The sequence below is a fragment of the Leucopleurus acutus genome (genome assembly GCF_964270905.1).
Source record: "Leucopleurus acutus genome assembly, chromosome: 8".
Taxonomy (NCBI): Eukaryota; Metazoa; Chordata; class Mammalia; order Artiodactyla; family Delphinidae; genus Leucopleurus; species Leucopleurus acutus.
The window spans coordinates 100,834,224-100,848,410 of record NC_139151.1 but is presented as its reverse complement, the minus strand read 5'-3'; the positions used below and the strand labels follow the sequence as shown (position 1 = coordinate 100,848,410).

Genomic DNA, 14,187 nt, shown 5'->3' with positions numbered 1-14,187 from the left:
CCCTGAACGCTGAGAAACACCCCACACACTCACACCAAGTGAGGAGAGGCTGCCAAGGAAAGGGAGGGACGGAACAAGGAGAGAGAAGAAAGGAGGGGCTGCCTGGCCGGGCTGCTGTCCCCCCTACAGAGCCAGCTCAGATTCAGTTCCAGGAGCAGCTTGGCTGCGGAAGCAACGGCAGTCCCTCTCCACCAGGGAAGGGCAGCGGGCGGACCGGCACACAGACGGAGGGCCTGGGACTGGAAGTCCTCAGCCCCCAGCCTCTCGGCCAGGCCTGGCCCCATGGCCTTCAATGACCTCCTGCTGCAGGTGGGGGGCGCCGGCCGCTTCCAGCAGATCCAGGTCACTCTGGTGGTCCTCCCCCTGCTCCTGATGGCCTCTCACAACACCCTGCAGAACTTCACCGCCGCTGTCCCCACCCACCACTGCCGCCCGCCTGCCGACACCAACCTCAGCAAGGACGGGGAGCTGGACGCCTGGCTGCCCCGGGACAGGCAGGGGCGGCCCGAGTCCTGCCTCCGCTTCACCTCCCCCCAGCGGGGGCTGCCCTTTCCCAACGGCACAGAGACCAATGGCACGGGGGCCACAGAGCCCTGCACCCACGGCTGGATCTATGACAATAGCACCTTCCCTTCCACCATCGTGATGGAGGTGAGGAGACCTGGGCCCCTCTGTACACCATCCAGAGTGTGCTCTCCCCTCTGACACACACACACACACACACACACACACACAGTCTGTCTCAAATTCTCCAGAGGCCAAGATGGGAAAATGGAGAAAGGGGTTCAAGATGGGGGTCTTTGTAGGAAAGGGGGAGGTGGGAGTTGTAGGGGTCAAGAAAAGTCTCTCAGCTCCTGGGGCCAAAGAGAAGAGTCAGGGGAAGAGGGTGACACAGGCCTCAGAGGACCAGCCGGAAGGAGGGCGAGGGGCTGCCCTGCAGCCCAGGCTCACCTTGGCCTGACCCTTGCCCCCTCTCCCCACAGTGGGACCTCGTGTGTTCTCGTAGGGCCTTACGCCAGCTGGCTCAGTCCTTGTACATGGTAGGGGTGCTTCTCGGAGCCATGATATTCGGGCACCTGGCAGACAGGTCAGTCCTGGGCAGGGCCAAGGAGCCGGGCTGGGACTGGGGGCTCCTCAGCTGGGCTTGGGGGGCCTAGGTGGGAGGTTGGCATCACCAGCTGGGGCTCATTTGAGGACCTATAGCACAGCCCCATGATCAGTCAAGGGTCCTGCAAAGACCCCCACCCCAGGGACTCACCCAGAGCCAGCGCCCCTCTTCCAGCTTAGCCTGGCCCTGCTGGTCCTCAGGACCCGTGTTGCAGGTCTTCCTTCCCCCGACAGGCTGGGCCGCCGGAAGGTGCTCATCTTGAACTACCTGCAGACGGCTGTGTCAGGAACCTGCGCCGCCTTTGCTCCCAACTTCCCCGTCTACTGCGCCTTCCGGCTCCTCTCGGGCATGTCGCTGGCTGGCATTTCCCTCAACTGCATGACACTGAGTGAGGGAGGCCGGAAGGGCAGGGCAGGCCCCTACCCACTCCCTTCCGACCACCCAGCCCTGCAGCCCTTTTCCAGCCTCCTCTCCCAGCCCACCCCTCCTGCACTCAGCCTGTCCTGCCCTTCCAGCCAACATAACAGCCTTTTTCCCGGGGCTCACACCTTCCTGACCTCTCATTTAAACATGTGATTGTAAAGTCCATTGTTAGGGCCAGGTAATTCCCATAAGTGACTGAAGCAGACAACAGGCCCTAGGCAGTGGTGCGGACCGTCTCTGAAAGATAGTCACATCCCTCCAGAGGGGCCACAGCCACTCAGTTGCTCCAGCCAAGAAGTCTCGGGGCTGTCAGATCTTCCCCCACCCTTTTTTATCAGTGTAAAATATCCCAATTTTTTTTAACATTTGCAATTAATTCTCATATTTTTAACATAGGGCAAGCCAGCATCATATAGACCAAACACATTTATGGACTGAGCATGGCCTGTCCATGAGTCATCCGTGTGCCTCTTTGGATAAGTCACCCCCCTTCTCCCTGTTTCTCAGATGAGGAACCTGAGGCTGGGGAGAAGGGAAAGGATTTACCCAAGCCCAGAGGGGAATCTAAGGATTTGGGATTCTCCAGACTGAAGGAATTAACCAGGACAAGGCTAGGGCTGGGGCAGGACACCTAGAGAATCCAGTCCCAAAGGTCAATCTAAGTCTTCAAGCCACTGCCCCAGCTGCCAAATCAGGAGCCCACAAGGAACGAAACTGGACCTCTTCAGACAGAAGCAGAGAGGTGGTCCCACTCCCACCTCAATTCTCCAGAGTAGAGGAAAGCTACTGTCTCCTCTGCGTTGCTCTGGCCACTGAGGCTGAAATCCAGCCCAGACTGAGAAGGACCAGAGGGGCGGGTGCTGTTGAGGATGGAATGAATGGTCAGAGATGCTCTGAAGGGAAAGAGGACCCCGGCCAGGACAGTAGGTTGGAGAGGAGCAAAAACACACAGCAGGGGAGTGGAGGGGACAAGTCCTGGGGATTCCAAACCTACCTCCCGTCCCCACCTCCATCACAAGCCCCCCACTCCCCTTCCCATGGCCCCCAACCTCGTTTGATGTATCTTCCCCTGAGCTTTGGGACAGACCAAGGTTTGAACAGAGAGAGGGGTCTTGGCGGGCTCCACGGGTCTCCACCCACCTGGCACCCAGTAAGTTCCACCACTCTGTTCTAACCCTCTTTTCAGATGTGGAGTGGATGCCCATCCACACGCGGGCCTGCGTGGGCACCCTGATTGGCTATGTCTACAGCCTGGGCCAGTTTCTCCTGGCTGGTGTGGCCTATGCTGTGCCCCACTGGCGCTACCTGCAGCTGCTGGTCTCCGTGCCCTTTTTTGCCTTCTTCATCTACTCCTGGTGCGTGGGGCCCAGAGGGATGCGAGGGACAAGACTTCCCCCAGGTGTCGCCCGCAGAATCAGAGAAGGTCAAACCCAGGCCAGTGACTCAGTGTGACCAATGGGGAAACTGAGGCTCTGGGGGGAAGGACTTGCCCCAGGGTGTCCGGTTCTCTGGCTTCCCCAGCTCCCCCCAGCTCTCCAGCCTACCTGCCCTGTTTCCTATACCCAGCACCCAAGGGCTGAGCTCCCGTGTTGGGGAATAAGTCATCACCAAGCTGGGCACTGCCTCATGGTCCTGGAGATTGGGGTGTGGCAAAGTCCTGGGTTCCCAATCTTACATAAAGTCCCACTGCAGACCTCTGGAAAGCCCATGCCCTACCTCCAGCCCCAGTGACTGGAACTGAAGCCACGCCAACACCCACGCTCACCCCTGCTCCCAGGTTCTTCATCGAGTCGGCCCGCTGGTACTCCTCCTCTGGGAGGCTGGACCTCACCCTGAAGGCCCTGCAAAGAGTGGCCTGGATCAATGGGAAGCGGGAAGAGGGGGCCAGTCTAAGTATGGAGGTGAGACCCCTGAGACCTCCTATGACACCGCACCAGGGCTCCATCCCTAAACCGAGGACCCACAGGGCTTCTCTGAGTGAGGAGCTAGGCTGGGAGGAGCTCCTATGGAAGTCCAAGCCCTGAGCCCGGTCCATCCCGGCAGGTGCTCCGGGCCAGTCTGCAGAAGGAGCTGACCCTGGGCAAGGGCCAGGCCTCGGCCGTGGAGCTGCTGCGCTGTCCTGCCCTTCGCCGCCTCTTCCTCTGCCTCTCCATGCTGTGGTAGGCCCAGACAGACAGACTGATGGACAGACAGACAGACCAAGAGACTAAAGACTGGTTGGGGAAAGAGTGGATGCAGGGGATGGAAGAAGGGAGACAAGAGGGAGGAAGTCTGCAGACCAGCTATGAGAGGCAGGAATCCCCCACCAGAGAGAGTCTTAAAGAACCAGATGACCTCCAGCTTCAGTTTGCCTCCAATCCCCAAACTGGGCATCAATCTCTCCATATTCTTCTCCTTTTATCAGCTCTGTTCCAATATGGAAACACTTCATCCGTACTGATGGCCCGCAGAGTCAACAGAATTACATCACAAAGGCAGAGACAAGGCTGGCTTGTAAAACTTTGAGAGACATCACTGGCCTTGTGGTGCCTGCCAGAAACACAGGCACAGGCAAAACTCGTCTCTGAAAGTACACTCTGGCCAGGGTTGAGACCAGCCAAAAATCTTCCTTTCCCACTGCAACATCACCCATTACCCCTCTTACGTGCTACTCTCCCAACCCCATCATCATAGCAATCCCATGACAATTAAGAGAAACATGATCAGAAGGAACAATCCTGCCAATGAATTCTTTGCTTCCAGTTTGGGCTTTACTCCAGGTTGTGGGTTCTGTCCAACAACCTGAGCTTTATATTCTGGGCTCTTGACATCTTAAGAAGCACAACCACCATCCCAGGACCACGGACAGGTCCCGGAACACTGGCCTCTCCCAACACCTTGGCCCTAAATACATGGCTTCGGATATCCACTTGTCCTCCCTCGGTCCAGTATCAATAGATAAAATAAAGACTAAAACTGTGTAAATCCTACATGGCGACTAAGTGAAAATTCCCTAATACACTGGGGACACTATCAGAAGACTGAGAAATCTGGGGTATTGGAGGAACTACCCCAATACTTAAAGTGCATACTAAATGACAGAAGAAACATTAGGCAAGGTAGATTCCAGGTTCTTAAACAGGGTAACCTGTGCAGCTCACCCCTGTTCTGGACGAGCACTCCCCTGTCTTTAATCTTCCTAACAAACTCCACACCCTTTATCCCTCCCCACCAGGTTTGCCACTAGCTTTGCCTACTATGGGCTGGTCATGGACCTGCAGGGTTTTGGGGTCAGCATCTACCTAATCCAGGTGATCTTTGGTGCTGTGGACCTGCCTGCCAAGCTTGTGGGCTTCCTTGTCATCAACTCTATGGGCCGCCGGCCTGCCCAGATGGCCTCACTGCTGCTGGCAGGCGTCTGCATCCTGATCAATGGGGTGGTACCCCAGGGTAAGCACCCATGAACATCTTGGCCCCTCATCCTTGGCCACACCCCCAGACATGACCCAACTTCTCAGCCCACACTCCCGAGATCTGCTGACCCCCTCTCTTCTCTCTAGATCAGTCCATTGTCCGAACCTCCCTTGCTGTGCTGGGGAAGGGCTGCCTGGCCGCCTCCTTCAACTGCATCTTCCTGTACACTGGGGAGCTGTACCCCACAGTGATCCGGTGAGTGGGAGCTTAATGGGAGGGGCTTGGGGACAAGACATTCCCCCGCACACAGGTCAGACCCAGAGCACAGTCCAGTATGCCCCAGCCCAAGGCCCCCTCCCAGCACCTAACAGTGAAAGGTCTATATCAGCCGCTCAGTACACACGTAGGCTGCCCACTAACCTCTTACCTCACATAAGGGGAAGATTTGAGCCACCAACTGGGACAGGGTTGGAGGCCAAGAAGACACATCTCAGAGGCAGTTAATTGAAGTCCCCTCCTTGATCTCCAAAGCACAAGTTAGAAGCTGCCACAAAATCTAAATTCCATCTTTAACCAGGTAGTATGTCTAAAACCAAAGACCACAAACATGAAAGTAATTTGTTATCACAGAGCAACCACTTAATAACGGTGGTTCTGGGAGTTGTATGGATATATACAGCACTGCTTTTTTGAGTGCCAAGGTTTCAGGGAGAGGGTATTTTTGCATTAAGACACCAGAAACACATATCTATTTTAAGAATGGAATGCAAAACAACAACAACAAAAAATAGAATGGGGTGCAAAATTCATATGAGATGTCAAAGAAATGCCAGGCTTCCCTAGGCTACTTGGAATGAGAACTGCAAGGGGTCATGGTTACTGTCCTGTACCTTCAAAGGATTTCAGCTGAAAGAACGATAGTATAAAGTAGTACTATGTGCCAGGCACTGTCAAACTGTTTACAAATATCAACTCTTTTGGTCCTCATAACTAGCTTATGAGGTAGGTACTATGATAATTCCCATTTTCCAAATGAGAAAACTGAGCCACAGAGAGGTTAAGTGCCTTGCCCAAGGTCACACAGCTTATAAGTCAGGAAGCTTAGATTTGAAAGCAAGCAGTTTATCTCCCTAGTCAAAGTTTTTAACCTCTGCTCTCATAGAGAATGTTCTTAACGTGCAGAGTCCAGGTCCCTTCCCCTGGGGATTCTAATCCAACAGGTCTGTGTGGAGCTGGGGCAACTGTAAATCAAATCCCTCAGGTGATCTGAGAACAACTGGCCGAACTAAGCTAACTCAACCGTTCAGGAAACTGTCCAGAGAGGGCAAGAGACTTGCCCAAGGTCACAAAGCAAGTTAAAGGCAGAGGCAAAATTCAATCTCCTGATTCTCTGCCCAGAGCCTTTCCCAACCTGTTTTGGTTTTTTTTTTTTTAATCTCCAAAATAAATGCAACAGAGCAGGCACCAGTGGGTCTCCCGGGGCTGGGCCCGAGCTGCCCTGGCCCCAAATTCAGCCAGAACCGCAGCTTTCATGCAGAACTCTAACCGGCACCCACCCCCCTGGGTCCCGCAGGCAGACAGGCTTGGGAATGGGCAGCACTCTGGCCCGAGTGGGCAGCATTGTGAGTCCACTGGTGAGCATGACCGCCGAGATCTACCCCTCCGTGCCTCTCTTTATCTACGGCGCTGTCCCCGTGGCCGCCAGCGCTGCCACTGCCTTCCTGCCGGAGACCCTGGGCCAGCCCCTGCCAGACACGGTGCAGGACGTGGAAGACAGGTGGGCCTCCACCCAGAGACAGCAGGGACTCTCCCCGGGTCACACATCCAGGCTGGGGTGGCATTAAGACTCAAACCCAGGCCTCCTCTTCCAGGCCAGGGCTCTTTGTCCCTGTGTCCCCAACTGGCTGAGAGTCTCCTGGAGTCCTTCCTGGGGCTCGCGGCTCCAGGGAGTGGTAGATGCTTGGGGCAGAGAGCTGGTAGCTGGGCACAGCTGAATGGAGAGCCCCCTGGGAGCCCCAGGCTGGCCTGGGGGCTGCATACCGAGGGCACCACTCTCCTGCCCACCCACCCACCCCGACCTGCCACAGGAGGAGAGGGAAGAGGAGGCAGCAGCGACAGGAGCGAAAGCAGATGGTCCCGCTCCAGGCCTCAGCACAAGCGAAGGACGGACTCTGAGCGCTGAAAAGGAGCCTTACAGAGCCCTAAAGGAAGACAGGGTCCTACAGGTCCTGGGCCACTCGCAGGAGAAGGGGGAAGGGGGAATGGTGGCCCAAGTGCTGGGGCTATGGTTCAGGGAGCACTCCCCAGGGGCCCCCCTCTCTGAACAGACACCACGAAGACCGCATATTAAAAGGTTTGTGTGCAGCACCTCCCTTTGTCTCTCCTGTCTCAAAAGTAACAGCCACTCCGCTTCAGTCAGCTTCCAGTCCAAAAGAGCATACACTCCAGTCCCCCCACCCTCAATCCCCAGGACTTTACAAACCATCCCAGGCAACTGGAGAAGAACCTCTTACCTCGGCCCCCTCCCCTGGCCCTGCTTTCCTCCCTCTTCCCTCCTTCCTTCTCTAACCTATCTAAATATTGCTATTTCTGAGTTTTAAATCCCTTACACTCCACCCCTTCCCTATCAGGCTGGAAACTGACAAGGGACTAAAATGAAAGCAGCCAATCAGAGGCTTTGTTTCAGGATCCTCCCTCTCTGTGAAAGCTCCTGGGAACTTCTGGCAGCAAAGGAGGAGAAAAAAGAGAGCAGCTGTGACGTCAGGATGCTGATCCCTGCTCCTCTGGATTCCAGCAGGGTCTGGACTCAAAACCAGTTTGCCACTTCCAGCTGTGCACCTGGAGATTCAGCCTGCTAGCTGTCCTAACTCTCCGCACTGCACTTCCCGGCCTTTCTTTGCTGCTCTGCCTCCAGCGGGCCCTGGGTTGGTGGAGGGGAAGGAGGAGGAAAAGGGAGGGTGGAACCCAGCCAGAGAGCCACCTCTGAGTGCTAATTTGGTGCCAGGCACGGTCCTAAGCACTTTGCATGTATTAACGCATTCAGTCCTCCCAGGAGCCTTCTAGAGATAAGTGCTGGTATTATCCCCATTTTACAGGGAAGGAGATCAAGGCACAGAGTGGTTAAGTAACTTGCCCAAATTCACACAGCTATTAAATTGCAGAGTCAGGGTTAGAAGTAGACCACGTGGAATGTGTGTGCCAGGACATCCCCCCCCTCCCCACCAAATGCCCCGGGGGCTGTGAGGCACTGAGACTTTGGCCTCTTCCACCCCCAGGGCTGTGCTTCTATTCCTCCCTCCTGAGCTGAAAAGAGACCGAGAAGGGGGGGAGGGTGGAGGAGACCGGATCACATGGTAGCAACCATGTGAAAGGAGGGATAGAAGGCAGTTTAGGGATCACAGCCAGGAAAAGAGGAATATCCAGTCACCTGCATCAGCAAGGGAGCTCCCTTCAGGGAGGCTGGGGGTGGGGGGTTAGAGTGGGGAGGCCATGGGAAAAGATAGTCCTCTTAACACCCACAGGTGGCAGGAAGGAGGGGGCCAGCCGTGCCCTCTAGTACGTGTACTTGCTTAGTCATGCTTGTCTGCTGACACACTGCCCCTTACTCTTTCCCCTGCAAGCGACCCAGCCGCCCAGACCCTCGTCCCCTGGAGAAAGTTCACACTCTCAAGCTGTACACATTGCCTTCCAGGTGGGACCCGAGGGCTCGAGCTGAGTCAGGGCAACCTGGAGAGGGAAGGTGGCCTGGAGCTCCCCTGAAAAAGCCACAAAGCCCTGGGAGAGCTCAAGGCAGCTCAGAAAGCCAGAGGACAGACTGGGCAGAGCTGAAATCACCGTAACCCACCCCACATCCTGGAACATCTGAAACCTCGGTGTTCCCCGATGGTGCTGACATTCCCATGCTCCCCAAGAATTTCTTGGCCATTGTAGGACCCAGCAGATGCCAGAGCACCACCAGCCCCACCCCTGCTGCTGTTTCTCAGGCAGTGTTGCCCTCGGGGCTGATGAGGGGCACCTAGGATGGCATCTTCTGCTTCTGCAGATGTAGGGGTTTGGGGACCAGTGACTTGCCCTACCCCTGCCTCAAAACCCTGCTAGCAGCTCTGACATGTTCTGATTCCTGTAGGTCTGTCATCTCTGTGCTTAGATCACCTGGTACCTGCATCTGTCTCAACCAGAGCCAGTCCCTGGCCTGTCCCAGCTGCATACACCCCCAACTGGTAAAGACCTGGTGCTGACTCAGGTGGCTTGCACCATCTGCACGGACTCCGTTTCCCCAGCTCCTGGCCTGAGACTTCCTGCACTCACCCCATGCCCTTGACCAAATGGAATTCTACCTTCCTCCCACTCTTAAGTCACCAGTAAGGGACTTCTGACCGGGTCTCCCCAAGGAGTCAGCCCCCAAACACTGGCTCACATCTCATCCTCTTGCCTTGGAGGGCCAAGTTCTAACACAGTCATGCACCACCCCAGTGGCCACAGATGCTGTCCCCAGTTTTGAACACAAGGTCCCATCTTCAGCCAGGGTAGGTAGAGCCTTTGAGGCCACCCTCAATTTCTCTGCCTACAGCCTTGAGCACTTCCTGGGCAGGAAGGCACATTCAAGAGGTTCTTCACCTGCATGACGCTGGTACAGGGCTCACGGGAAGCCACCTTCCCAGGGCCCCACCCTTGCATCCCAGGTCCCACCTCAACAACTCAAGCTTCAGTCCACACCCACACCAAGCTCCTCCATCAGCCTCTTCTCCCCACTTCCCAGGAGTTACATGGCCCCTTGGAGAGCAAACGCCCAGCCAGTTAAGCTTTCATTTTGTGTGGTAGGCTGAATAATGCCCCCCAAAGATGTCCACGTCCTGATCCTGGAACCTGTGAATATGTTACCTTACATGGTAAAAGGGACTTTGCAGATGTGAATAAGTTAAGGATCTTGAGATGGAGAGATTATCTTGGATTACCTGGGTGGGCCTGGTGTGATCACAATAGTGATTTTTTTTTAATAAATTTATTTATTTTATTTTTTGGCTGCTTTGGGTCTTTGTTGCTGTGCACGGGCTTTCTCTAGTTGCGGCACATGGGGGTTACTCTTCGTTGCAGTGCGCGGGCTTCTCTTCTTGTGGAGCACGGGCTCTAGGCGTGCCGGCTTCAGTAGTTGTGTCACATGGGCTCAACAGTTGTGGCTCGCGGGCTCTAGAGCGCAGGCTCAGTAGCTGTGGCGCACAGGCTTAGTTGCTCCGCGGCATGTGGGATCTTCCCGGACCAGGGCTCGAACCCATGTCCCCTGCATTGGCAGGCAGATTCTTAACCACTGCGCCACCAGGGAAGTCCCAACACAATAGTCTTTTTAAGAGAGAGGCAGGAGATCAGAGTGGGTAGTGGGAGATGTGACAACAGAAACAAGAGGTCCTAGTGATACAGGAAGGGGCCACAAGCCAAGAAATGCAAGCAGCCTCTAGAAGATGAAAAAGGCAAAGAAATGAATTCTCCTCTGAAGCCTCGAGAAGGAATGTAGCCATGCCAACACATTGATTTTAGACTTCTGACCTCCAGAACTCTAAGAAAATTAATGTGCGCTGTTTTAAGTCACTAAGTTTGTGGCAATGTGTTACAACAGCAGTAGGAAACGAATACACACCCCTTATTCTCAGACTCCTCCAGGAGTCTCAAACTGGCCCATAGAACTTTTATTTTCCCATGCATTATGTTTTTGGTGGGGATAGGGCTGTACTGTCCAAATCACCATAGGCCTCACCACTGCCTATTGTCTTACATCTGACAGATTCACATATTTATGTTGCCCTCTGACCCTTGTAGCCAGTTAAGTTTAGGACTCCTAGACCCCTCTCTGTTTAACCCCTACCTTACCTTCACATTTTTTAAATTGTTGGAGGAAAGATTTTTGTTATAGGTATAGAGAGCCAAAGAAAAACACTGGGTGGGCCCCATTGCCCCATTGTTCCTCCTCTTTCAAGAAAACCACTTAATGTTATTCTCTGAGATGTGACCGTCTCCATGTAGTTCATGCTGTAATCGTGGAACAGTAGCTGACTCCACTGCAAAAAGTTGGAGTAATAAGCTAGATGACCTTGAGCCTCGGTTTCCCTGACCAGCTCTAGCAAGGTCTGCTCCTGCTTCTCCTAAATGTCTCCCCCAAGAGAAACCCACACCCCAGCAGCAAGTTCCATGTAAGCCACACCCAGAGAAGAAACCAAATAGCCTGTTCAGGCTAGATTAGATTTAGCTGACAGACAATGCTGAGTCTGGATGGGATGTCTGGAACCGTGGCAGCCTTCTTGTCACCCAAGAGGGAAACAAGAGCAAAGAGGAAGGCAGCAACTAAGAGTAACCAAGTGGAAAGACGGAACTCACCTAGGGGGTTGATGGTGTCACTGAGCCGCTGATTTAACCAATCCTGGAGCCACATACATCTGCTCTAATGGTAGAAGGTAAGAATTTAAATTTAAGTTCTCCTTAGCCTCTTGATTCTTTAAGCCATTGTAAGTTGGTTTTTCTGTGATTTGCAGCCAAAGACATGTTAACTAATATATTTTTACAGCTTTTTTGAAATATAATAGACAATTAGTTGCCCATATTTACAGTGTTAAATTCGATGAGTTTTGACAGATGCATATACCCATGAAACCATCACCAAAATCAAGACAATGAACATAGCCACTGCCACCAAAGTTTCTTCATGCCCCTTTTTGTGTGGACATGGCTTCCATTTTTCTTGAGCAAACATTAAGGAGTGGAATGGCTGAGTAGTATGCAAGATGTACGTTTAAGTTTCTAAGAAATAGACAATTTTCCAAAGTGGTTGTCACAATTCACATTCCCACCAAGAATGTGAGAGTTCCAGTTGCTCCACATCTTTGCCAACTCTTGGTATGATAGATATTTTAAATTTTACCCATTGGAGGGAATGTGTAGTGGTATCTTACTGTAGTCTTAATTTACATTTCCCTAATGACTAATGATGTTAAGAAAATTTTATGTGCTTATTTCCATCTAGATCTCTTCTTTTGTATATGTTCAAAACTTTTTGCACATTTTTAATTCGGTTGATTTTTTATGATTGAGTTAGAAGCTGTTTTTTAGTGTATTCTAGAAACAAGAATATACTCCTTTCATTTTAAATTTTTCAAAGTTGTTTTGGCTAGTTTAGATACTTTGTATTTCCACATAAATTTTAAAATCTTTTGCCAGTTATGTGTTTTGCAAATATTTTCTCTAAGTTTATAGCTTGTCTCTTCATTTTTCTGAGTGTCTTTTGAATAGCAAAGGTTTTAAAATTTTAATGAAGTCCAATTTTTTTTCTTTTATAATTTTTTAAATAAAATTCTTTAATTTTTTCTTTTATAATTTGTGTCTTATTTTTTAAATCTTTGCCAAACCCAAGGACACTAACATTTTCTCTTATGTTTTCTTATTGAAAGTTTATAGTTTTAACTCATATTCAGGTCTATGATCCATTTTGAGTTAGTTTTGTAAAGAGGGTTGTGGTTCATTGTTTTTTGCATATGGTAACCAATTATTCCAGAACTATTTGTTGAAAATTTTTCTTTTCCTCATTGAATTGCCTAGGTATCTTGGTCAAAGGTAAACTGGCTATGTGTGTGGCTCTATTTCTGGACTCTTCTATACCATTGATCTGTTTATGTGTCTTTACATGAATATCACACTGTCTTAATAACTATAACTTCATAACTAGTCTTGAACTCAGTGTAGATCCTTTAATTTTAACTTTTTCAAAGTTGCTTTGGCTACTCTAGATCGTATGCATTTCCATATAAATTTTTAAATCAACTTGTAAATTTTTACCTGAAAAACTATTGAAATTTTGGGCTTCCCTGGTGGCGCAGTGGTTGAGAGTCTGCCTGCCGATGCAGGGGACATGGGTTCATGCCCCAGTCCGGGAAGATCCCACATGCCGCGGAGCAGCTGGGCCCGTGAGCCATGGCCGCTGAGCCTGCGTGTCCGGAGCCTGTGCTCCACAACGGGAGAGGCCACAACAGTGAGAGGCCCGCATACCGCAAAACAAAAAGAAAAAAGAAAACTGAAGGAAATGTGGGAAACTATAGTCAGCCTTCGAACAACAGGCTATGGAGATTTGTAATTTCTTTGATAATAGAAACAAATGATGTGAGACCTACCTATCATCACCCAGGCTTTCTTCCTGGAAGCAGTTTCCAGACTTTAGTGAAGGGAAGTGGACTCCAAAGAAGCCTGGCAATCTCACTGAGTTGAGAACAAAAAAGTTGAGTGGCCAAGGCAGCTAGAATCTGCAGGACAAACTTCTGGAGAGGAGAGAGCTATGCAAACATAGTTGCACAAATCTGTAGCGTATATAAAGAAGTCCACAACTCAATAAAAAGTAGTCAAGTGCTCCAATTCAAAAATGGGCAAAAAAAAAAAATTTGAACGTGCACTTTTTTTTTTAAATTTTATTTATTCATCTTTGGCTGTATTGTGTCTTCGTTGCTGTGCACAGGCTTTCTCTAGTTGTGTCGAGCAAGGGCTTCTCATTGCGGTGGCTTCTCTTGTTGTGGAACATGGGCTCTACGCGTGCAGGCTTCAGTACTTGTGGCATACGGGCCCAGTAGTTGTGGCTCGCGGGCTCTAGAGTGCAAGCTCAGGAGTTGTGGTACACGGGCTTAGTTGCTCTGTGGCATGTGGGATCTTCCTGGACCAGGAATCAAACCCATGTCCCCTGCACTGGCAGGCGGATTCTCAACAACTGTGCCACCAGGGAAGTCCCTGAACATACGCTTTACCACAGAAAATAAATGGAATGGCCAATAAGCAAATGAAAAGAAGTTCACCATCATTAGTCATGCAGAAAATGCAAACGAGGCCATGAGATATTACTACACATCCTACTAAAAATGGCTAAAATTCAAAAGATGGACCATACAAAGGGTTGGAAAGAACATGAAGTAACTGGAACTTTCACACATTGCAGATGGAAATATATAATTTGGAAACTCTTTGGAAAACAATTTGACAGTTTCTGATGAACTTAAATATACACTTACCCTATGACCCAGCAATTCTACCTCTAGACATTTACCCAAGAGAAATTAAAACGTATGTCCACACATTGTACACAAATGATCAAAGCAGCTTTATTTGCAGCAGCCCAAAGCTGGAAACAACACAAACGTTCGTCAACAGGTGAATGAATAAACAAATTGTGGTATGTCCATATGCTGAACCACTACTCAGCACTAAAAAGAATCAACTATTGGTACACTGCAACATGGACG

At 51.2% G+C, this 14,187-nt stretch overlaps 1 protein-coding gene across 1 annotated transcript; it reads left to right on the top strand.

The window, feature by feature from the left end:
• Positions 1-282: 282 nt before the first annotated feature.
• Positions 283-7,099, top strand: LOC309965367 (solute carrier family 22 member 6; the record flags this gene model as incomplete). The annotated part of the gene is made up of 10 exons (XM_082844811.1): positions 283-651; positions 984-1,087; positions 1,342-1,496; positions 2,718-2,886; positions 3,309-3,432; positions 3,575-3,690; positions 4,746-4,960; positions 5,071-5,179; positions 6,498-6,701; positions 7,012-7,099. 10 exons carry the CDS (start codon positions 283-285, stop codon positions 7,097-7,099), a joined length of 1,653 nt encoding a protein of 550 aa, XP_082700937.1.
• Positions 7,100-14,187: the final 7,088 nt, after the last annotated feature.